The following is a 25,165-nucleotide window of genomic DNA, read 5'->3' on the forward strand; positions in this document are numbered from 1 at the left end:
TGTAAAGATATAGATCCAAGGCTCTAAGAGTCTAAGCTCAAACAGCTTGCTGGCTGCAAGGGAACACCGGCCCTTAGATAGATATGTGAAAAAAAGAGAGAGTATGAAAGAATGGGCGTTAAGTGTTGATTTCCTGATGATATATTGTACACATATATTCATTAAAACAAACGTTTAATACTAGCTCATTATGCCTTTTGCTTTTCAGGTTTAAAAAAAAAAAAAGTGCGGGTTTACTACCGCTTTAACTTCCTTTCATATAGCCACAACAGAAAATGAGAGGAAATCCCTGAAAATTAAGGGCAACCCTTTGGGCCCCCCCCCCCCCCCCCCCAGGTCACCAGATCCAGTTTGAGGACATCTCAAAATTTGGGCTTTTCTTTTACTTTCACTTTCAGTAATAATGGTAAACCTGACAAATAGGATGAGTGTCCCTAACTGGGGCACAGATGGCAAAAAAAAAACTTAATGGGTGTTCTATTCCCCCTTTACTCTGTCCCAATCCAAAAAAAAAAGTTTTGCCTTTTACACTACAGTTTTATATATATATATATATATATATATATATATATATATATATGAGAGAGAGAGAGATATATATAATATATATATATATATATCTCTATCTCACATATATACGTTGCATACACACAGTTGTATATTTTCTTTACTTTGTCACATGGAATAAGGAAAAGTTTCTCTTAAACCAGCTTGCCGGGCTCTCGTTGATGAAATGGAGTGGGAAATCTCTCAAGTGAATCCAAAGAAGACAATTCAGAAAGGATCTTTTCGAATAAATCCAGATGGGTCTCAGTCAGTAGTAGAAGTAAGGAAATTTTTAAAAGCTTTTTGATGAAAAGTCATGTTATTAATAGATTAAGGAATATTTACCCTAATTTTTGCATATATTTGTTTACTATGGTCAGATTTTTTATTTTATTTTTTCTGTAAAACATGAATGTCTGCATGAATATATTGTATTCTCTGTTCCACCCATCAGAGGGTGCTGCAGACTTTTTATGTTTTCCAGTCTGTCTTATCTTCAAAAAAAAAAAAAAACAGTTGTATACAAAGTTAAATAACTCAAGGCTGAAATTTACACAAACACACATTTCGATGATACAATTTTTTTTTTTTCCGTTCAACCAAAAACAAATGATTTGACTCCTCCACGAACACAGTCTGTGTTGATGGGGGAATCCCTCTGCTGGAACTATTGTATTCTGACAGCGAGGAGCATTCCCCGCCATCAGAATGCAGTCATCAGTGCTGCCAGCTATAGTCAGGGACACTGATCAACCAAAAACAAAAAAACTTGACCGGCTGGTTGCATAGAAGTTGATCGAGAGATTGACTTCTGTACAACCGGCCTGCCCATAGATGAATTTAAATTTGGCCAGACCCTGCTGAACCAGCCACATTTCGATCCATCTATGACCGGCTTTATCCCCCTTTGTCTGCCTGCCTTCCCATACAGGGACACAATTGAAAGTCAAATATAAAGTATGCAGTAAATGTCTTTTGTTGTGCTCTGTGAATCCAGTATCATGGTAGATCCTATTTAAAGAGGAAGTAAAGGCACTTAAAAAAAAAAAAATGCAACCTGCAAGGCAAAGGCATAGTGAGCTAGTATGCATAGCATACTAGCTCATTATGAATAACTTACATGAGAACGAAGCCCCCGAAGCGGTCCTCCGTCTTCATGTTCGCCGCTGCCATGTATCCCGGAGTGACTTCCGGGTCTCGCTGCTCCGGCGCTGTGATTCGTCAGAGCCACGATGACGTCACACTCGCGCATGCGCACGGGAGCCGACATGAGCGGCATATCGCCGCGATCTGTGGCCTGCCCAGTGTGCCTGCACTTTAAATAATTGTTTGTAAAAAAAAAAATAGGATATGATCCAAATATTAAGAAAATAATGTTTAAAAATGTATTTATTTTAAAACAATTGAAATGGATCGAAAGCCACTATAGTTTGCCAAATGCGGGTATACACTAGAAGTATTTTTTTGTTCAACCACAGGTCCCAGTATCCACACAAGCAATGTGGATGCAGGGATCTCCAATGCTGCACTATTGTATTCTGACCGTGGGGACTCTTCCCCTGCCAGAATACACTGATCACAACTGCAGCAGCTGATTGAATGCTGATTTGCTAGCAAGATTGTTTGACTGAAGCTGGTTTGATGAACCGGCAGAATTTCACTTGTGCATACCCAGCTCTAAAGGGGTTGTAAACCCTTGTGTTCGTTTTTTCATCTTAATGCATCCTATGCATTAAGGTGAAAAAACTTCTGACACTGATCAGTCCCCGCTCCCTCTCCGTTTTGTTCACCTGAGCCCTTTGTTCCCTCGGCAGAGACGTGCCCTTCCTCTTTGCCCGGGGGTTCTCGGCTCTTGATTAGATAGATTGATAGCAGCACAGCCATTGGCTCCCGCCGCTGTCAATCAAATCCAATGACACAGGGGTGGGAAAGAGTCCGGCATTCTGTATTTATGCACGCAAATGCTGGACTCGGGAGCGCGCCTGCAAGGTAACCCTCAGGGAGAGCACTTCTTCCAGGGGGTTTACCAATGTGAGGAGGAGCTGCGAGCGATACCGGGAGACCCCAGGAGACGATGATCAGGGCCACACTGTGTCAAACGAACTGCAAAGTGGAGGCAAGTATGATGATGTTTGTTATTTATTTAAAAAAAAAACATAGGTTTACAATCCACTTTGAGTAGTACACGTGAGCCGAATATCGGGTGGCAAAGGCCGGTTCAATAGAAACCGCCTGACATTTGGCTCTTGTGTATAGCAGTCGGTCCGTCACAAGTTCAGCCAGGTTCTGTCGAAAGGTCATGACCAAAAAAAAGTCTGCCAACCAGCTCCCGATCAGAGCTCTGTCGATGGCTGAGGGAGCTGACCGGAGTGTTCTGGCGGGGGGCCATCCCACTATCAGAACACAATAGCACAGTAGGGGAGATCCCCGTACTAACATCGGATTGTTAGTACAGCGGCTCTGACCTCAGCTGTCAGGTTTTATTTTCATTCAACTTGCTGGGAGGTTGGATGGAGAAATATGAATGGAGCTAGAATGTGGTGTAAATGCTGCTATCCTTACTGTATTTGCTGTAGGTACCCTATGCCAGATCAGAAATTCATCTTACTGAGCTTCTGGAGCATGTGTGTGAAAAGATGACGGAGTATGGTGAGAAGACAGACCCAGAAACGCACCGCAAAACCTATGTGCGAGTCCTCTCTCGGGATGGCAAAAAGTTAGATGCGTCTGCAACTAACATTGATAAAAAAGTCATCGATGACTTGAAGTCCATAGTGAGTATTACTGCTGAAGTGTATGAGGAAATGTGAATAGTTTAGTCAAGTACTGGTAAAAAAAAAACTGCTTATTACCAGATTTATATTGATTTCTGTGACCCCTTATTTGTTGTTTCTGTGACACCGCAGATGTTATTTCCACAGAGAGACGAAGAAGGCAATTAAAAAAGCTGATAAAGTTTGTCTACTCTACTCAAAAAATTGTAAAGTCACATAACACAATTACTTGTATTTTCTCTGTTTTTGTGAGATATAAAGTGCAGTGTGTGTGTGTGTGTGTGTGTGTGTGTGTGTGTGTTTTCTTTTTAATTATAATCATCAATACCTTTTTTATTTATTTTTTATTTTATTTTTTTCACAGCTCCTCTGTGCAGTCACATGATCCCCCTCTGCTCTGCTACCTCAATCTAAGAAGAGCAATGGGAGGGGTTGAGCTTCCTCAGTGATGTCAGCAGAGGCAGATCATGTGACCGTACAGAGGAGTTGTGCAAAAAAGGTATTTGGGATTATCATTTTAAAAAAACTGACCTACTGCACTAAAGATCTTGCTAAAACAGAGAAGATACAAGTCATTGTGTTATGTTATTATTATAAAGGATTTATATAGTGCGGTTTTCCCAGCGCTTTACAGCATGGGGGCAGACAGTACACCTGCCATACAAATCAATAAAGGAGGGATCAGAGGGCCCTGTTTGTTAGAGCTTACAATCTAGAAGATGTCATGTATTGGAATTGAGGCAGGAGGGGAGGGGCTCGGAGGAGATCGGCTCTGCAGACACACACTAGAGCTGACAGGCAAGTAGGAAGGGGGAGGCTTACGTAAACTGACCACGCTGGTCAGGGCTCAGTAGCCATGATTATTGTGGTCAGCACACAGGTATTTTAGATGCAATAATAAAAGGGAAAAATTACAATGCAACAGCACTATACCACTGATCATGCTTTAACCACATCAATTCTGATCACTTTTGCCCCCTTCCTTCCCAGACCAATTTTCAGCTATCAGCGCTGTCACATTTTCAATGACAATTGCGCAGTCATGCTATGCTGTACCCAAATAAAATTTTTGTAATTTTGTTCGCACAAATAGAGCTTTCTTTTGGTGGTATTTATTCATGACTGATTCTTGAAACGTCTTCATGATGGATTTTATTTTTTGCGATTATAAGTGGAAAAAGCAGAAATTTGGAAAAACAATATTTTCTTTACTCTATTTTAAAAGAAATCCAATAAAATCTAATTTTGTCATATATTTAAGCCAAAACATATTCTGCTACATGTTTTTGGTTAAAAAAAAAATCCTGTTAAGTGTATAATAATTGGTTTGTGTGATCATGGACATATGTACGCAAATGATCATGTACAGATGTGTGCAAATGATCATTGGGATGTGATTTTACAGTTGTATATGTGGGGGACATGTGTTTTGGGGATCATTACTATGTTACTATGTGTTTTGAGGACGTCTTTTGGGGACATGTATGTTTACTTTGTGTTCACATTGTGGGGACACTAGTTAGGTTAGTGATCAGTGAGTAAAATGCTGTAAAAAAACAGCCCCATATTCACTGATCACCAGCCGGCTGCAAAGATCCGCTCTCCTATGCTCACCGACAACTTCCTAGCAACCGGCTCTGTGATTGGACACGGCCGTCATGTGATCAAGAGGGATAATCAGAGCCCTCCTGCCGATCTGAGATGCGCCGTGTCTGAGTGACATGAGCGCATCGGGATCACGCTGTTGCGTGGGGGAACGCGCGTGATCCCCCTCCTTCTGAGGGACGTTCCTGAACGTCCACTCAGGAGGAAGCACCCACCCGGATGTACATATGCAGTGGCCGAGTGGGAAGTGGTTAAAGCAACAGGAGCTAATTTATTTATTTATTTTTTGGGTAATAACCACTTTAACGTGTAACTAAAGGCAAAACTTTTTTTCTTAGGTTTGGGTTGAGTAGAACACTTGTTATTCTTTATTGCTGTCTGTTTCCCATTAGGGAGATTCACCCTCTCCATTTGTCCTGTTTACCATTATCATTGAAAGGAAAAGTAAATCGCACATTTTGGGTTGACACCAAAACAGTAAAAGAAGGGAAATCTTCCAATGGTGACACCCCAGGATTCCCACTTTGTAGGGATTTCCTTTCACTTCCTGTTTTGGCTGTGGGACAGGAAAGAAAGGGAAATGTTCCCTATGGTACACAGATGGCAAAGGAAAGCTGACATGGGTTATAACCCTTCCTTAGTCTATCCAAAATGAGAATGCTCCTATGCGTGTGTTTGTGCGTACTGGTGCAAAATACCTACTGGGAACACTGATTTTTCTCAAATCGTCTTCCACGACAGCCTTAGAGAGAGCTTAGCCCCGCCCATTTTCCAGGAAACACATACAGCTTTAAAATCCCTCATCTTCCACCATGGCTTCAGTTATTGGCCACTTTCTGCGGGTTTGTGGCATTCCCGCATGACGGTCCCAGATGGCGGGTGACATCACGTTCGGCAGGTTGTGTCTTCCTGACGGGGCAGGAACCCAGAGTCGCCTGGAACCCAGAGGTCAGGGGCAGGTCTATCGGCCGGTGCTTCGGGTTACAGCCCTCGTTGATGACACCAGAACCAGCAATTTTAAATCCATATTTTTTTTTTTTTTTTTTTTGCTCAGTCCCCGCTGCGTTCTTTGCAAAATGAATGAGACCCACAGCCTCGGCGGAAGAAGGCTCCCCAAGCACCCATCAGGCCCAGATAAGAGGGGTACAGTGTGCCCCAATCTTCTCCTTATGGGCCTATGTGTTCCTGTTTGTGTACCTCCCACCTGAAGTGACTCCGTTCGGACCCTGCAGCCTGGATGGGGGGCTATATCTGAGGGGTCTGGCACCTTTTTGGGGCACGTGGTTTCATTTGTCCTGATGAGCAGATGGTGATTCTGGTTATCTTTTTCTAGGTTAGAACATCAGCAAAATCTAAACCCCTTCCACCATCTCAAAGGAAATGTCCATCTTGCGAGAATCTTGCCATCTTCTCAGATTTATGGCAAAAACCAACGTGCAGAACTTGTATAGCAGAGCTTGTTGAAGAGGAGACATCTCAACAATGCACGGATCTGTTTTCCTCTGTATGAGAACTGAATTCCTTAAACTCGATCAGATCTCTGCTGGTCAGAACCTGGCAAGCCAAGCTGAACCCCAACAGCCTCTGTTCCAGCCCCCGAGCATTCACCTCTAAGGCAGCAGAGTCTATTGACTCAGGGGACAAGTACTCTTCCTTGCCTCAGGGATTCGGACAAGCAGGAAAAGGAAGATGATAGCTTGTACCTGGACACCTGGCTATCACTAGAGGAGATAGATGATCTCTTAAAAGCAATCTACATAACCCTAGAGATACAGGAGGAAAAAGTACAACTGTTGGTACATGACAAAATGTACCAGGGCTTGGATGAAATCAAACGCAGGATGTTTCCAGTCCACAGGGTCCCCTTGGACGCAATTAAAAAAGATTGGAAGGACCCAGAGAGAGGTCCTTTCTTTTCCAAAACCCTCAGCAGAAGATTCCCCTTTGAAGAAAAGGAGACTGAGGTTTGGAACAAGAAACCCAGGTTGGACACAGCGTTCTCACAGGTATCCCGGCACACGGACCTTGCGATCGAAGATAAGGGGGTACTAAAAGACGTGATGGATAAGAGGGCAGATTCCCTCCTGGAAAAAAGCATGGGATTCTACCTCATCCAGTCTCAAGCCTGCAGTGGCTTCCATAGTAGTGGCCAGGAACCTGGAAGTCTGGATTGAAAATCGTAAAGGTCACATGGAGGCGGGTACATCACGAAAGGAGTTGCTGGAATCCTTTCCATTGATGCTTAAAACGGTAAAGTACATCGGCAAGATCTTCAGCTCTGGTAAACTCTGCTAAACATGCTATCTGGCTGAAAACTTGGCCTGGAGATACAGCATCCAAGATAAAGTTGTGCGGGTTACCTTTCTCAGGTGACTTACTTTTTTGTGCAGACCTTGACATGGTCCTGGACAGAACCGCTGACAAGAAGAAGGCGTTTCTTTCCACAAAGAAAAAAACACTCAAAGAATTTTTGTGCTGTTCGGCAGCCCCACAAAAATGGGGACAAGGACCAAAAGAAGCACTGGGCCTTCCAAAGGGTCATGGGAAGAGGGGGAGTTCTCTTCAGAACCCCCGATCAGTCCCCTAAAAACAAGTGACAATCTCAGTCCAGTGATTAATGTCTTTTCACCAGCAGTGGGAAAAGACCACTAAAAGCCTGTTCGTAAAAAATTATCACCCAAGGGTACAGTTTAAAGTTTCCAGAGTAGATTCTTTATTACCAGTCTTCCGAAAGACAAGGAAAAAGCTTCTGCAAGGATGAGCCTGCATCCGGATCTGATACAACAGGAAGACATTATCCAAGTCCCAAAACATCAGGAGGGTCAGTGTTTCTATTCACACATCTTCTTGGTGAAGAAACCCTTGGAAGTATCGGTTGATACTGAACTTGAAGATTCTGAACAAGTCGATCGGTTACATACATTTGGACACAGATGGACACAATCTATTTGATAACGAAGCTATTGACCCCAAATTGCTATATGGCATCCCTGAATCGAAGAGACGGTTAGCTGCACGTCCAGATAGCCCAAGCTTCAACGGTTTCTCGTGTCTAGATCTCAACCTGGGGAGTTCAATATCTCCAGTTCAGAGCTCTGCCTTTTGGACTATCATCCTCCCCCAGGATCTTTACAAAAGTAATGGCGCAAGCCCTGGAGCCTCTGAAGCCAAGAGGGATATTTGTTGTCCCGTACCTGGATCTGTTACTTTTTGCAGACTCCAAAAACCAGGTCCTGACAAACCTGCAGGCAACTCGGGCTCACCTCAAGAGCCTTGGTTGGCTACTAAATCTGGAAAAGTAAAATCTAGATCAAGCACAGGAGAGGAAGTTTCTGGGGAATACAATAAACTACAATAAACAGATATCCAATCTGCGTAAGACAGATTCAGACCAATCTGTCTTTTCGAAGCTATGGCAGTCTTGGGACTTCTTACGGTGTCCATTCCAGCCATACAGTGGGCCAGACTACATTCCTGGCTGCTCCAAATGAACATCCTTTAAAGAATGGTTCACCTCAAACGTAAAAAAGAGCGCTATGTTGGTGGCAGGATTTTACCAACCTAACAAAATGTCTCCCCTGGGTCTTTCCCCTGGACAAACGTCTAACGACATTAGAGGAGCCCACTTGGATGGCCAGACCGCTCAGGGTTCCTGCTTCAAAGCAGAAGTTCAGAAGACCTCAAACTGGCGAGTACTGAAGGCCATCTTTCTCGGACTCCTATCCTTTCAAGTGACAGTCAGGGGACAACGTGCAAGTACTCTTGGACAATACAACAGCGGTAGCCTATGTATTAAAACAGGGAGGAACCAGGAGCAAAGGGCTCTTGGAGCTAGCCAGTTCACCTGGGCGGAGCGAAATGTGGCTTCACTGTCGGCGATCCATCTAAAGGGGTCCTAGAACCTGTTAGCAAACCTGCTAAGCGGAAGGAGAGTGGTAGAAACAGAATGGAGTCTGAACCAAGAGGTCTTCTTAATGGTAACTGAAATATGGGGACAACCTTAAATAGAACTGTTCGCGAGCCAGCAAAACTCAAAAATGCGGATGTTTTTCTCACTCCACAGGGAAGATCAGTCCATAGGCATATATAAAAAACGTTAGGGAAAGAGGGAACTAGGGAAGCAAGTTACCCACTAATGCACGGTCATATACATAAAATGACCAATGATAGATGCTTTTACTTATCTCTGGCATTACCAGCTGTGCTATGCTTTTCCCCCCTTCCAGCTAATACCTCTGGTACTCTAGCCACAAAATTTCTGGAATCTACCATCCAGAAAGGATCTGCTAACACGGGAACCTAAACCATCAGGAAGCAGACCTTTCTTCAGAAACCAGGCGGTCAGTTCTAGCCAATCTCTTAGCCAAGGGCCTGTCAGAAAAGCTTGTGAGACCCTACTCTCCAGTAGGAAAGAAGTGACATGGGCCATATAACTTTTTTAAAGTGTGGGAAAAGTTTAACTACTGGTGCTCCAGTTCCAGTGCTTCCAGTTCCAGCCCTCGATGACGGGGGGGGGGGTCAGGTTTTTTTTTCTCAGTCCCTGCTGAGCTGTCCGCTAAGGATGGACAAGAGACTGACAGCTATGGCGGAAGCAGGTGCCCCAGGCACCGGTCAGGCTTAGGTAAGAGGGGTACAGTGGTACCCTAATTCTTCTCCATATTGGCTTATGCTTTGGTTATTTGTGTGATCCTCCCTGCAGGGAGCCTGTGGCTGCACGGTCAGAAGTAACTTCGCTCGGATCCTGCAGTTTGGACATGGTGGTTGCTGTAACTGGGGTTTTGCACTACTCGGGGCACCTTTTCCTTCTGCCTGGTGGCGGTCTATATTTTGCAAGGGCAGGAAAGTGTTCTGGGACCCTTAGACTGGATTCACACCTGTGCTTTTTGCATTTTGCAGATTTGCACTACAGAACGTGTTCCATAGGAAACCATGTTAAATGGACTGTAGTGCAAATCTGAAAAAAGCAAAAAGCACTAAAAATGCATAGGTGTGAATCCAGCCTAAGGTGAATAATTTATTCTCATTGCAGGAAAAAGCGTTAGGAAAAACCTAAGCATTCAAACCCACCAAGTCAGAGGAAACGCCCTTCCTGCAAAAACCCCCTCAGGGATTCGTGGCAGAAAGCAATGTGCAGGTCCTGTATTAAGGAGTTGGTTGAAGAGGAAACATCCCAGCAATACAAGGACTTGAGGTTGAGCCCCAGCATCAACCGTCCAGCCCTAGGGCATCAACCTCTAGAACAGTAGAGGTCGTTGACTCAGGGGATGAGGGGACAAGTACTCTTCCCTCCCTCAAGGATTCACACGAGGAAGAAGAGGGAAGATGATAGCCAAGCCCCTAGGTACAAACTATTACTGGAGGAAGTGGATGACTTTTTGAGAGCGATCTACACTACCCTCGAGACCCCAGGAAGAAAAGGTGCAGCTGTCGGTTAATGATGAAATGTACCAAGGACCAGATGATACTAAACATAGTGTTTTCCAGTCCATAGAATCCTCTCAGACGCAGTAAAGAAAGAATGGAAGGACCCTGAGAGAGGCCACTTCTTTTCCAAGACCCTTAGGAGAAGGTTTCCCTTCGAAAGATAAGGAGTCGGAGGCATGGAATAAGAAACCCTGTGTTGATGCCGCATTCTCACAGGTTTCCCATCGCACAGACCTAGCATTCAAGGACATGGGGGTGCTGAAGGATGCAATGGATAAGAGTGGACTCCCTCTTGAAAAAAAGCACAGGATTCCACATCGGCCAGAATCAAACTCTATGTATTCTATGGTTGTCGCAAGAAACCTAGAATGCTGGGTAGAGAAGCTGAAGAGCCACGTAGAGGCGGGTACATCACTAAAAGAACTTTTGGAGTCCTTTTCATTGATGCTAAAGACAGTAAAATACATGGCTGATGCATGAGCCAAATCGGTAAAGATGTCAGCAAGGTCGTCAGCGCTGGTGAACTCAGCCAAACGTGCTGTCTGGCTAAAAACTTGGTCTGGTGACACAGCTTCCAAGATAAAATTATGTGGCCTATCTTTTTCAGGTGATCTTCTTTTTGGTCCAGACCTTGAAACTGTCTTGGACAGGACAGCTGACAAGAAATAGGCTTTCCATTCCAAAAAGAAACAACCGATCAAGAAGAATTTTCATGCTGTTCAACAGCCCAACAAAAATAGGGATCAAGACCAGAAGAACAGTTGGGTCTCCAGTTCTCTTCAGATCCCCCCCCCCCCCCCGACCAGCCCCCTAAGAACAAATGACAATCTTACCCCAGTGGGGGGAAGATTGTCTGCCTTTCAACTACAAGCCTGTACGTGAAAGGCATAGTCTTCCAGGGATACAGTCTGGAGTCGTCGTCCCCCCAGCATATTTTATATCACAGCTCTTCCAAAAGACCAAGAAAAAGCTTCCACAATGATGAACCTGCTGCAGGATCTAATTCATCAGGAAGTGATTATTCGGGTCCCAAAACATCAGGAAGGCAAGTGTTTCTATTCCCACATGTTCTTGGCAAAAAAACCTTCAGGGAAGTATCTGTTGATTCTGAACTTAAAATATAGAACAGATCGATCCATTTCCAGATGGACAGAATCTATTCGGTAACAAAATTATTGACTCCAGACTGTTTCATGGCATCCCTAGGTCTAAGGGACACATATTTGCACGTCCCAATAGCTCCGGCTCCTCAATGCTTCATCCGACCATCAACCAGGGGACTTCAGTATGGCATCTCCATTTCAGAACTCTGCTGTTCGGTCTTTCATCTTACCCCAGGATCTTTACAAAGTTAATGGCGGAAGGCCTGAAGCTAAGAGGGATTTTAGGTATCCCGTATCTGGACGACCTGTTGTTTTTTTGCAGTCTCCAAAGAACAGGTCTTGACAAATCTTCAGGTGTCTCATGCTCACCTCATGAACTTAGGGTGCCTCCTGAATCTAGAAAAATCTAATCTAGACCCATCGCAGGCGATGAAGTTCCTGGGTTATACAATAAACTCTGCTTCAAAAACTTTCTGCCACAAGAGAAGATGGAGACGATTCATCACTATGAGGTCTCTCATAGGTAATCAAGACAATGCTAAACTGCATACTGCATCTATGAGAACTGCAGTCCAAACCTTTTACCAATTTAAATTATTTTCTGCATCATGAAACACAAAATACAACCAAAAGTACCCAGGACTGTGGAGCAGTTAGAATCCTTTTTTTCATTGTGAATAAAATATGGATTTATGAAATTTGCAAATTATTCCTAATCTTCTGCCCAAAATATTATACTTCTGTTTACTTCCAGCCCCCATACCAGCTCACTATTTGCACATTATACAAAGGTGGGTGCTGAACCATATCTGGGACTCAACTTGACCCAGATTATCTAGAGCAACATTATTTTTATGTAAATTTATTGATGGTGTGGGACTACCCCACTTCCCAAATTATTACTATGCTTCTTAGATGGCCCAGTAGACCAACTTTCACACCACCTGAGGAAATACCTCTTTGGGTGGGGCTTAAAGCAAAAGGCTGTGATCCTTTGTCTATTGACAATACTCTTTGGCTCAACTCTGCATGCAGATTCATCTCCAACACCGTCACACGCCACTCTCTAACCACATTAAGAGACGTTCTGGACTCCTCTCACTTTATGCCCCATTACTCTTTCACCAAGAACCCTCATTCTACCTGGCTTGTACATCTCCTAATTTATTTGCTATGTGGTTCCGCTTAAACATTACTTACTAGGTTATACCAACTTGGGAGGCCCTAATCGGAGGATTCTCCCTTTTCAGACTTTACAAAATTGACATAAGTTTCCTGGCTCAAAAATATTGTGTTATCTACAAATTAATCATTTTTATACCCTTACCATATGCTCACAGACCTGCTTTGATCAACTTACCTCTTTTTCCTCTTCCTCTTTTTAACTTTAGCCTTATTCCCAGACTATATAAATACATGACTTCTAACTTTTATCCCACTCCCACTTATGTGGATAAATGAATATCTGACCTTGGTGCCACTTTGGAAACTGAAGTCTGGTCCAATATTTGGTTTGCAACCAAATCTTGCTTACAAAACCTGGCAGCTCTGGAAACCTCATATAAAGTACTCTCATGATGGCTCTTGGTACCTGCAAGGATCGCAAAATATGTACCCATCTACCCCTCTTCTCGATTTAGGGGCTACAAAGATAGTGCTGCCTACCTACATATATGATGGATTTGCCCTATAGTCAATAACTTTTGGCAAAAAATACACAATATCTCCTCTACTCTATTGGGGAAACCTCTTGATCTAGACCCTTTAATAGCATTACTTAACAGAGGGTCTCCAGATTATTATTACAGGTACTTGTATACAGATGTCACCGACATGCTATTTCAACTACCATTAAACATTTTGCAGCCAAACCGTTGCTAAGGCCTGGAAAATCTCTAGGCACCCTTTCATTGAAACCAAAAATGGTCATGCTCCAGCCATAATCCATGGATAAATTGAAGCTACCCTGCAAGATAGATTCCTCATACATGCCAAAATATGGCAACCCTGGTTCAATCGGTTTTCTCTTTTTGGGCTTCGACCCCCCCTCTCTGCTAGAGCCATGAAATTAATAAATATATATAAATATATCATTTTCTTACCATTAGGCCATCCATACATGCTTTGGAACTTGATGCCCTTTTCCACCCCCCCCCCCCCCCCCCCATCCCTTTCTCTCCCTACCCTGAACATCACAATTCTCTCTCCCCTGTGATTTTTGTTACTTTGCTATTTTGCTTTGGACAGTTATACCTTACTATGTAAACGTACAGAGTTGTACCACAATATGCTCTTCCCTCTGCATCTTGCACGATTACCAAAGACTGGACAATGTTATCCTTTATGACTGTCTTATATACACAAACTGGTTGTACTGAACTGATTTCACAAAACAATTTGTGAACGAGTGTGTGTACATACACATAGAGCCAGTCACCTTCCTCCACAGGACATCAGTCTAGTAACATGCTGTGGCTGGTGTCTTGAATTCTGACCTCTTTGTTCCCTCTGAGAGAAATGCAGAGGCTGCCATCAACGACCTCTTTCTGGAAATGCCAATTGCTTGGCCTTGCCTTTTAATACTTTCTAAGTTACTGCCTGGAACCAGCATGAAGTTCAGGAACCGTCAGAGTGAAGTCAGAAGTTAATTTTCATACTTGTTTTAGGTCACTGGATCAGATTGTCAACCAGGTGACTAACATTTTCAGAAGTAGGGGGCAGCAGTGGCAGCCTCCATACTTTCTAGGTACATGTTTAACCTAGCATTCAAAATGAACATTTCACTTCCTAAACTCTACATTTAACCACTAATCCCTGACCATGTATAAAAACGGGCCAATATCCGTGCTACTCAACCCTAATACAAGTCATAATATAAGCAGCCAGCATAATTTGTTGATAAACAAAATAAAAATGAGTCCACATGTGGCGCTAAAAGAACTGTTAATCCAAGAAGGGAGAGTTGCTAAACCCGTCACCAGCTTCAATGTGTATGGAAAAACACACCACACCACGTGGAAATCCAATCTGCTTACCAGACAGCTGTTATATGTAGGCATGTAATAAACAGACCGTGACCACAGCTCCGCTCTCCAGCCTTGAATAGTAGGGGTGTAGTATCCAAATACAGGACTCGGCAATCATCAGACACTCATTCAGCTAGGTAATCTCGAACTCCAACATAAGGTGATGAGACATTCAACCAAAGGGTCAGCGGCACCAAAGGAATAGATAAGGCAGCCATTAGTGAAGCCTGTATGATAATATAAAAGATTTTATTGTAGTAGCTTACATTTGAGAACAAGGACATTTACATCATGATGCACATATGATCGTGGCTTTCAGCGTGTTAGTGTCAGCCCACCGGCAGGCTTAATTATTCTTTTAGCGCCGTATGTGGACTCTCAATTCCTGACCATGGCCTTAACCACTTCAGCCCCGGAAGAATTTACCCCCTTCCTGACCAGAGAACTTTTTCCGATTTAGCACTTTGTCGCTTTAACTGATAATTGCGCGGTCGACAATTGCACCCAAACAAAATTGACGTCCCCCCACACACAAATAGAGCTTTGTTTTGGTGGCATTTGCTCGCTTCTGTGTTTCGTTTTTTTTTTTGTTTTTTTTTGTTTTTGTTTTTTCGATAAAAAAGCATTATTTTGTAATTTTTGCTATAATATCCCCCAAAAATATATAAAAAAAACATTTTTTCCTCCGTTTAGGCCGATATGTATTCTTATACATATTTTTTGTAAAAAAAAATCACAATAAGTGTGTATATATATTGGTTTGCACAAAAGTTATAGCGTCTACAAAATAGGGGATAGATTTATAGCATTTTTATTATTTTTTTACTAGTAGTGGCAGCGATGTGCGATTTTTTTTTTTTTTTTTTTTTTTTTTTTTTTTTTTTTATATCGATGCTATAAAATTGCATTGATTACTGTAAACATGTCACTGGAAGTGAAGCGATTAATACTAGGGGCCAATCGAGGGGTTAACTGTGTTCCCTGGGAGGTGATTCTAACTGTAGGAGGAGGGGACTGACTGGAAGTGTTGGATCGTGGTTCCTAGCTAATAGGAACACACGATCTGTCAGAACAGAACCGGGAAGTGTGTGTTTACACACACTCATCCCTGTTCTGTATCTCCTGCTCACATCGGCTGTCATCGTGACCATCGTCTACGACGGGTCACACAGGGGAGCCAACCTGCCGCAGTATAACTGTGGCGGTTGGTCGGGAATCCGTTAATTTCCCCCCCAACATGTTGATCATATATCTGTCACCATTAAATAAAAAAAAGTATGAGTTGGGTGGGCACGGACTTCTACCTTCACGCTGCTCTTTAAAGTCAAATGAATCATACTTTCCTTGTCAGGTGGTAGAGCTGTTATCTCTGAATGCTACCTCTGCTGCTGCATTATACTGTTAATAAGTACTAATAAAGATTTTTTTTTTTTCCTCTTCTTCCAGTGTGAACACATTGTTGAAATACATGAAGATGAACTGATTGAATTATTCTCTCATGAAACAGAAAATGTAAAGGACAAGCTGTGCAGTAAACGTACAGGTAAATGGCTTGCTCAATCAAATTATAGTTTTTGTAGTCTGTTGGATGAAAATGGGTCACAGGAGGGCAGAACAAACTGCCCTCCTGTGACCCATAAGCAAAGTAGGGCCAAAAAAGCTTTGACTGTACTTCTCCTTTAACTATATTACAGCTATCGTATATTGCTTTGTCAGAATGTGGAGTGAACAAAGCAAATGCTAGAATTGATCTCGCTAAAATGTTTTCCAGCAATACCTCACATGTGTGGTGCGAACACTATTTACATATGCATACACAACCTACATATGCGTTCGCCTCTGCGCACCAGCATGGGCGGGGGATTGGAGTGCTTTAAAAAAAAAAAATTTGTACACTGTTTACTTAAATGCTGCTGTTTACATCTGGCTTACATCAAGTTTGTTGCTTCCGGTCTCCTAGACCCCCTTCTGCAACCTGTAAAAGCAATCGATTGGATAGCCACTAGGATTGCTTTTACTTTGTAGAGCATTGCCATCTCCAAAAAACAATACCGGGGTTATGGCTGACCGCTGCAGCCATAACCCCAGTATAACAACTTGCAATCAAACACATACATGTAGCAGATGTGGAAGGATGGGCAGTAAATGTATAAAACGAACAAAAAAAATACAATGGGCATCACGCTTCTAAATATAGTAAGCAGCAGTGGTTGTCCTAATTTAGGAACAGTGACGACTAATTCCGCGTACACATGGTTGGAATTTCGGCCAGCAAAAGACTGATGAGAGGTTTTCATCGGAAAATGCAACCGTGTGTATGCTCCATCTAAATTTTATTGGCCGAATTTCCACCAGCAAAAGATTGAGAGCAGGTTTTCAATCTTTCCGACGGAAAACGTTTCTATTGGAAATTCCGATCGTGTGTATGCAATTCCGAAACCTCACAAAAACTGCAAAAAATCACGCATGCTCAGATTCAACTACGAGACGGAAGCTGTTGGCTACTGGCTATTGAACTCCCTTTTTCTAGTCCCGTCCTGCGTTCTTGCCCATCGGAATTTGGTGTGACCGTGTGTATGCAAGACAGCTTGAGCGAAATCCGTCGGAATTCTATCGAGAAAATCGTCAGAGCTTTTTCTGACCAAAATAACAATTGTGTGTACAGGGCATTAAGAGACGTAAGAGATACTGTCCAGCTAAGCATAGTATGGAGAAATAGTAGCCCTGCTTATCTAGTCATGGTGTATTTGGAGACTAGTGCATATACCCTGGTAGCTGTCATTGGCCTCTGCTAACATGGCAGCATATATCAGTCATTACTCAGTCTTCTATGCTGTTTGTTGCACTTGGTCTGTTGTAACATGGTAACAGCAATGTGTTTGTTTTCAGCAAGGAGAAGCCAGTGCTGAGTAGTTCACAGATTGGGGCTTCAGTGGTTTTCAAAACATTTGGTCTCTAACCTTAGCCTGACCCTGAAGCTCGCCATATACTAGAAGTTTGAAAACTTTTGTTTCAGCCCTGTTCGTTCAATTTTCAAATTGTTAGTTGGAGTCAAATCAACATTCATTTACAACCGGAGTAATGAGAAATTATTTTCTTGAATAAATTAATTTTGAACAGTGAATGTGGTGGTTTTTGTTCAGGAAATTACAATCCTTCAAAAAGCGCATATTAAAAGCTAAGGAAATTTAAAGTACTTTTCAAGTAATAATTGTCCTGTCCAATGACAAGAATATACAAATGAATTTTCTTTCAAACGCTTCTATGAAAATCTAGCATATGGCCAGATTTTCTTATCAATGCTTATGTTGGCCATACACTGATCGAAAAATCATACGAAAAGCTTTCATTTGGACCATTCGTTCGTTTTTGCCCAGTTAACTGAGAATCGGTTTAAACTTTTCAGAGCTGAAAAATCAAAGGAACAGGTTGGAAAATTCTGCCGAATAAACGATAAATTGAAAAGTTAGTTTTTCTCGTCTGAACGGCATATGTGCAGTGGTGTATTTAGGTTTTGTGCTGCCCTAGGCCTGATTAAACTTGTGCACCCCCTAATTTAAATATGGCCCACCCCTTCCTGACAATGGCACGCCTCTTTCTGTTTAAGACCCACCCTGTCCTCTGTAAACCACACCCCTTCCTCTTTAGGCCCCACCTTTTTCCTCTTACCAAGTGCAACCTCACCAGTGCCAGACAATGCAGCCTCATCAGTACCCAATAAGGTCCTCCAATTGCATTCTAATCACACCAAATTATGTGAGCAGACTGCAGTTCCTCTTTTAGCCACCCGCTCACATCAGGCCGATGGGTCATGTAATTTGACATGTCAAATCGGTGGCTATTGCCGGCAATGGCACCGTCTGAATTGGTGCAATGCCGACTTTTAGCAACGCCGTACTGATTGCCAAAAGTAGTTCCTGTACTATGTTTGGTGACTTTGTGGTGCGATTTGTATAGACATCTGTGCAGGAACCTGCACAGATGTCTGTCAACTCGCCCCCCCCACCCCCCCCCCCCCCCCCCCGAAGTCGGATTGCATTGCCAGTTTGAAATCGTACAGAAAAGTTCAGCTGAACTCGCACACGATTTCTAACACGCATCAGCGTGAACCTGGGCTAAATGTAGTCAGCAGGATAGGTAATAAAATCCAGACTGATCTATGATCAGAAATTACACTTTTTTTCTTAATATGCCAGAAGGCAGCATACGGGTAGCAATGAAAGGTTAACCACATATACAAGCAGACACTAAGGTGTTAAATGCCATTAATTCCAGAAGCACCAGCCTTCAGATATTGAGCTGTAAAGAGTTAACCATATATGTAAGCAGCAGTGTACATGTGTGCATTGATGCAGAGAAGAAAAGCACAGTCCTCCCCTAGCACAAAGGACACAGAGGGTTAATTATCAGAAAGTTGTCCCTATTGCAGATAACAGAGAGATAGGAGAAACAAAGTGAAAGCTGGAGCACAGATAAGCTGTGGTGTGAGGTTTGCAAGGAGAGACAGTGAAGAAGATTGGCATCTTAGTTACTCTGGCCCCCTTCAGGATATGCAGAATGTAGCTGCCAGTTGAAGCCACAATCTGACCGACCTCTGAGGCCGCACCTGTCCCGGAATCGCAACACATGGCAGACCAGTTCTCTCTCTGCTCTCCTGCTCTGATTTATGAGAGACACTGCAGCCAGCAACCTTGGCAGTGAATGTACTGGGTCGGGGGGTGGGGAGGGGGGGTTTGGCTTCTTTCATGCAGGGTCCAACCCCCACAAAGTGCCACCCTAGGCCTGGGCCTTGTTGGCCTAGGCCAGTGATAGCAAACCTTGGCACCCCAGATGTTTTGGCACTACATTTCCCATGATGCTCATGCACTCTGCAGTGTAGTTGAGCATCATGGGAAATGTAGTTCCAAAACATCTGGGGTGCCAAGGTTCGCCATCACTGGCCTAGGCCAAAATACAGCACTACATCTATGACCAAACAAAGGGAAAAAATGTATTCATTTATGTCAATTGAACAATTTATGGATCAAAATGTGGTCACTACATGATGGCGAAATCGTTTGCTCTCAGGGCATGAAGTGTTCGTTAAATTAGTTTTTGTAAAGTGTATGGCCAGCATTAATCTTTCCTTCATCCAAGCCCTAAAGTTTCATCTGTTTCTGAAATCCTAAATGGTGGGGTGTGAAAAATTGAAGGACAGTCCACTATTGGCTCTGAACTTTATGTATTTCAGTAAATATATTGTGAACTTGTGGTACTGGGTCAGCCCTTCTCCAATGTACTGTTGTGCTCATAAGTTTACATACCCTGGCAGAATTTATGATTTCTTGGCCGTTTATAGAATATATAGAAAAAAATACTAATGCAGCCACCACAAATAAGGAACTATAAGCTGTAGTATAATCATATTTTGCGAATTGCAATAAAGTGTATATCATTTTATTATAGAAATATTGCCAATATATATTGGAAGGGTTTTTTTTATTTTTTTATCATATGTTCTATTACAGAGATGTCTGTCCGTTTTGCATGCTGTAGACCCTTTTTAATTGGTATTTTTCTGTATCTGTATTGTTTGTAATTTCACTTATTTGTTTTCTCTTTATTTAGACCTCTGCGACCACGCTGTACATATAACTCATGATGAACTTTGACCTGCCATTGCTCATTCTATCTTGGTCCATAAAGCTAGTGTTTACAGAAGATAAACAAAGGGGTAATGTGAATGGGGTAGAACATGATTTTTTTGTTAAATATTTTGTACAATAAAGACCAGTCATTTTTTTCACGTGGTGTGATGTGATGTGTTTTTTTTTTTTATTTAATTTTTTTTACACATATTTGGAATGTATACAAAATGAACCTTGTTTGTTTTTTTAACATGCAGAAGTCAATATGATTATATTCAAGACTGAACCAGCTCATTCATGTCTGTGCAAAAAAATATTAAGCTTAAAGAGGCTGTAAAGCCTCGGTTTGCATTAAAGTGGTTGTATAGTCTTAATTTGAACTTTTACCTACAGGTAAGCCTATAATAAGGATTACCTGTAGGTAAAAAAAAATCTCCTAAACCTGTAAGGTTTAGGAGATATTCCCCTGGCAATGCGCCACTGACTGCAGCGGCGCGTGTACACGGGATTCTCGGCTGGAAGCCCAGCAGACGCCAAACCCTGCCGGAAAGAAATCTCCTGCGCATGCGGGAGTGACGATAACATGTCAGCTCGCTCGGCGTGTATCGGGTGAGATGTCGGGGCCTCGTTCTAAGGTAAGTATTTCATAATGAGCTAGTATGCGGTGCATACTAGCTCATTATGCCTTTTGCCTTGCAGGTGTGAAAAAAACATGTCAGCGGGTTTACTACCGCTTTAAGGTGAAAAACCTCCTTTTTAGTGTAGCTGCCCCTGTTTTGCTTGCCTGAACCCTATCTTTCCCAGGCCGGGAATGAGCACACCAGCTCCAGCCAGTGTCTCGTGTCCTGATTGGATAGATAGTAGCACAGCCATTGGCTTCAGCTGCTGTCAAGCAAATACAATGACGCGGGGGTGGGGCCGAAGCCTGATGTCTGTGTCAATAGACACGCCCGCACGGGTGACCCGAGGGAGAGCGCTTCTCCAGGGCACTCAAGAAGAGGAGGAGCGCTGTTGAGGGACCCCAGAAGAGGAGGATCGGGGGCCACTCTGCAAAACCAACTGCACAGAGGAGGTAAGTATGACATGTGTTTTTTTTTTTTTTTTTTTTTTTTTATGTACCCTTTTTAGATATCCTTATAAGAGATAAATAAAATTACGCAGCATTTGGTTCTTCAGTTTTGTAGCACATGAGCCATGTTTAGGCAGGTTCAGATGGTCCTTTCAATCTATAAATCTAAATGACCAATACCTACATAACTAAAGAGCACTGAAAAATATTTTACTTCATAGCAACTTATTGGGGAAAAAATGTTTTTTTACGTAAAATATTTGTCTTGAAGTCCTTTGAGGAACACAGGAAATGTAGATAACCATAGACAATTGGCAAAGGAAACGACTTGAAGCCAGCCCAATGTATAACCCACCTTCAGGGGTCGTGAGTTTGTGAGCAAGCAAAATGGTTGGTAACGTCCATCTTTCATTTATGCTTAAAACCCAGTCTGAGCCATAATAAAATTGAATGATGTATTTTAGATCAACCTGTGTTGTGTCAATCATTTATACACGCTGTCCCCTATGCATAGAGATATTTGGGTATGAGAGCAACGGAATCGGCAGACGAGGTAATTATAATTGGATAATAGTCAAGACTAGTGGTTAAAAGGTAAAGGTGAGCCTTCCAACTTTGTTGTCTTGGAGGTATGTTTTGGGTCATTGTCATGCTGCAAGACCCATCCACGACCCATCTTCAGTGTTCTGGCTGAGGGAAGAAGGTTCTCATCCAAGATTTTACAATATATGGCCCCTCAATGTGAAAAAGTTGACCCGTATCTTTAGCAGATAAACGGCTCTAAAGCATCAGGTTTCCACCTCTGTGCTTGACTGTAGGGATGGTGTTCTTAGAGTCAGAATTTTTCTTCCCCCAAACACAGTGAATTTAGTTAGAGCCAAAGAGCTCAAGTTTGGTCTCATCTGACCTCAGGACTTTCTCCCAATCCTTATCTGAATCATTTAGATGTTCATTGGCATGACTGTACATGTTCCTTCTAGAGTAGGGGGACTCGCTGTGTTTGGAGGAAGAAAAATGCTGACTATGACCCTAAGAACACTATCCCTACAGTCAAGCACGGAGGTGGAAACATTATGCTTTGGGGCTGTTTCTCTGCTAAAGGTGTGGACAAACTTTGCTGCATTGATGGGCCAATGGACGGAGCCATGTATTTGTAAAATCTTGGATGAGAACCTTCTTCCCTCAGCCAGAACACTGAAGATGGATCATGGATGCTTCTACATTTAAAAAAGAAAAGCAGGTTTCTGGCTTCAAAATCTGTGATTTGAAAAAAAGCAGACTAAAGCTTTTGAGGAATGACGGCCAAAGAAAAATATTTTTCAGCTGCATCTACAGATTAGACTTGTGCACAACGGAAAATTTTGTTTAGTTTTGGTTCGTTCTCATTCGTAAAATACATAATTTCGTTCTGTTATATTAGTTATGTTACGTTAATAAGTTTTCGGATAATTCATTATTATTCGTAGAGTGTCAAATTCGTTCGTATTCGTTGAAATTCACTATATTATGTATGTATATTATGTATGTATAGACATTCGTGATAATGATTCGTAGTTTGGAAAGTCGTTTGTTTGTTGAATCTTTTAACACACACAATGACAACATCTCTTCTCCTCGGCTCAAATACAATACAACACCATTCTAACTCAGTTCTCAGGAATGCACTTTGCCAGTAATCCATCCTCTGGCACAAAATGAATTAGCTACTTGGACTATAAGATTTACTTTGAGCTGACCTTTTGTTTCATTAGATCTTTAAAGAATTACCGAATCATGTCGAATTCATTCGTTATATTTCTTTCGTATTCGTTGTTGTTCGTTATTTTTTTATTCAGACATTCGAATGCATCCGAATGTCCGAAAGATGCAAAATTCTGCCGAATTTAAATTCGTTACGAAACGAATTGCACAAACCTACTACAGATCTCCTGTGGGGAGATAAAGACACAAAGCGAGAACCTGAAGGATCAGGTATGCCACTGTCAAATGCATAACCAAATATATGGGAGATTGAATTAAGAGTTTCTTAAATTAATCTGCCTCATTCCAGGCCACAGTGCTCTACACATGTGAACCAACATCAATCCTGTGTGAGATACAAACTTAGACGCTTCCATGTGGTCAAACGTTTGGTCCACAATTTCCAGAGCACAATGGTTTTGCCTTTTGTTGGCAGAGAAAATTGAGTACTGTCCGTGATACTTTTTTTATTTGCACTAACATACAATTTTTCAGGACAAGCTTTCGGGTATGTCCCCTTCTTCTTCGCCTTTTGTTGGAGAGTTCCTTCCTATAGAATGCAATCCATTGTGACATGCCTTTACAAATCATAGTCACAGCTAACAAAGAGCAGAGATTAGTACTGTTAAATGAAAGTGAGACTTAAGTCCCCTAAATATATGGGTAACCTCAACCTGAGAGGTAGTATTCCTGTTAGGTTGCATAACAGGGGAGTCCACAAAAGGCACATGCCATTTTTCCCACAAATGTCCTGTAAAAAGGAAAAAAACTGCTCCAAGCTCATTAAGTTAGTGGAGAGACTGGTTTACACCGAAAACATATACCACTGCTAGGCATGGATAGTACTCTACAGGGTTCAAGTGCAGTATATAAACGCTTATGCCGCGTACACACGACCAGACTTTTTGACAGCAAAGGTCCGATGGAACAAGTCCGTCAGACAATTCGATCTTGTGTGGTCTCCATCGGACCTTTGCTTGCCAAAAATCCGGCGGACTTTAGAAATAGAACATGTTTTAAATTTTCCAGCCGGACCGAGAAATCCGTTCGTGTGTATGCTAGTCCGACGGACAAAAACCGACGCTAGGGCAGCTATTGGCTACTGGCTATGAACTTCCTTATTCTAGTCCAGTCGTACGTCCTCACGTTCAAATCCGTCGGACTTTGGTGTGATTGTGTGTGGCCAAGTCCGTTCATTCGGATAGTCCGTCGGAAAGACCGTCGGACCTAGTCTCTCAAAGTCCGGTCGTGTATTCACGGCATAAGTGGTACACATAGCAGAATTTAGTGAGCATAGATCACCTTAGTATATGTATAAGCAGATATCTGCTGAGAGAGAGTGTGTTCAGAGTTTGGGTCACACAGGACCTACGCTACGACCCTGGACCTGGAGACAATTCTTCACGGTTAACTAAAGCAGTATAGAACTCAGAGCTTCATATTCAAACTTGACATAGTATGTTTCCTTTGACACATGTATAAGTACACTCACACTGGGCATTATTAGAGATTGGGTTACACCAGGGGATATACCACCGCTCTAAAAAGGGAGTGCACTCTGCAGCTGATACAGTACACACAGGGTTGGGAAGTGCCACAGGCAGATCACAGCATCTGAAAAACTTATCAGAGGCATGCTTACAGCGGGAATTAGCAGAGACTGGGTTACACCAGAGGCTGTACTATGGCTCTGACCTCTGGATGGTGCCCTGTGGCTAAATGACATAGTACACACTGGTAGGAGAAAGCTCACACACAAGGAAAAGTAAATGACATCTTAAAATTTCTGAGGAAACACTGTAAAGTACATGTAATGCCAACAAGGGTTACAATCATTCTCTGCAGCTACTACCTTTTGTACCACCCCCCTCCCTTTAGAATGTAAGCTCTATGAGCAAGGCCCTCCTGTACCTTTTGTATTGAACTGTACAGTAAATGTGTTGTCCCCCCTATACACTGTAAAGCGCTGCATAAACTGTTGGCGCTATATAAATCGTGTATAATAATAATAAGGGGGCAGCATAATCAAAAACAATTTAAAAAGTGTGGGATTGGAGCCTGGGGCTGGGGAGGGGTGGCTGGACCAGGTTCTCAGCTGCGAGCTAAGAGGCTGAGACAGCTGCCGATCAGGAATTAAAGTGGATCCAGACATTATTGTCAGGGTCCTTTCAGAGACCGGAACCAGTCTGTGACATCAGCCAATTGTAGACTTTAGCCCGCTGTCAGCTGATTCTGGGATATAGACGTGCAG

At 42.6% G+C, this 25,165-nt stretch overlaps 1 protein-coding gene across 1 annotated transcript in view; it reads left to right on the plus strand.

Annotated features, from left to right (window-relative positions):
- Window positions 1-20,263, plus strand: part of CNPY2 (canopy FGF signaling regulator 2) — a 50,768-nt gene extending 30,505 nt beyond the window's left edge. The window contains exons 3-6 of the mRNA XM_077483374.1: window positions 711-826; window positions 3,123-3,320; window positions 15,925-16,021; window positions 20,086-20,263. Of these exons, the coding sequence (XP_077339500.1) occupies window positions 711-826; window positions 3,123-3,320; window positions 15,925-16,021; window positions 20,086-20,129 (455 nt within the window). The 3' untranslated portion in view covers window positions 20,130-20,263. The remainder of the gene's footprint in view (window positions 1-710; window positions 827-3,122; window positions 3,321-15,924; window positions 16,022-20,085) is intronic.
- Window positions 20,264-25,165: the final 4,902 nt, after the last annotated feature.

The sequence above is a fragment of the Lithobates pipiens genome, unplaced genomic scaffold (assembly GCF_037356315.1).
Source record: "Lithobates pipiens isolate NorthernLeopardFrog02 unplaced genomic scaffold, aLitPip1_a1.2 Scaffold_16, whole genome shotgun sequence".
Classification (NCBI taxonomy): Eukaryota; Metazoa; Chordata; class Amphibia; order Anura; family Ranidae; genus Lithobates; species Lithobates pipiens.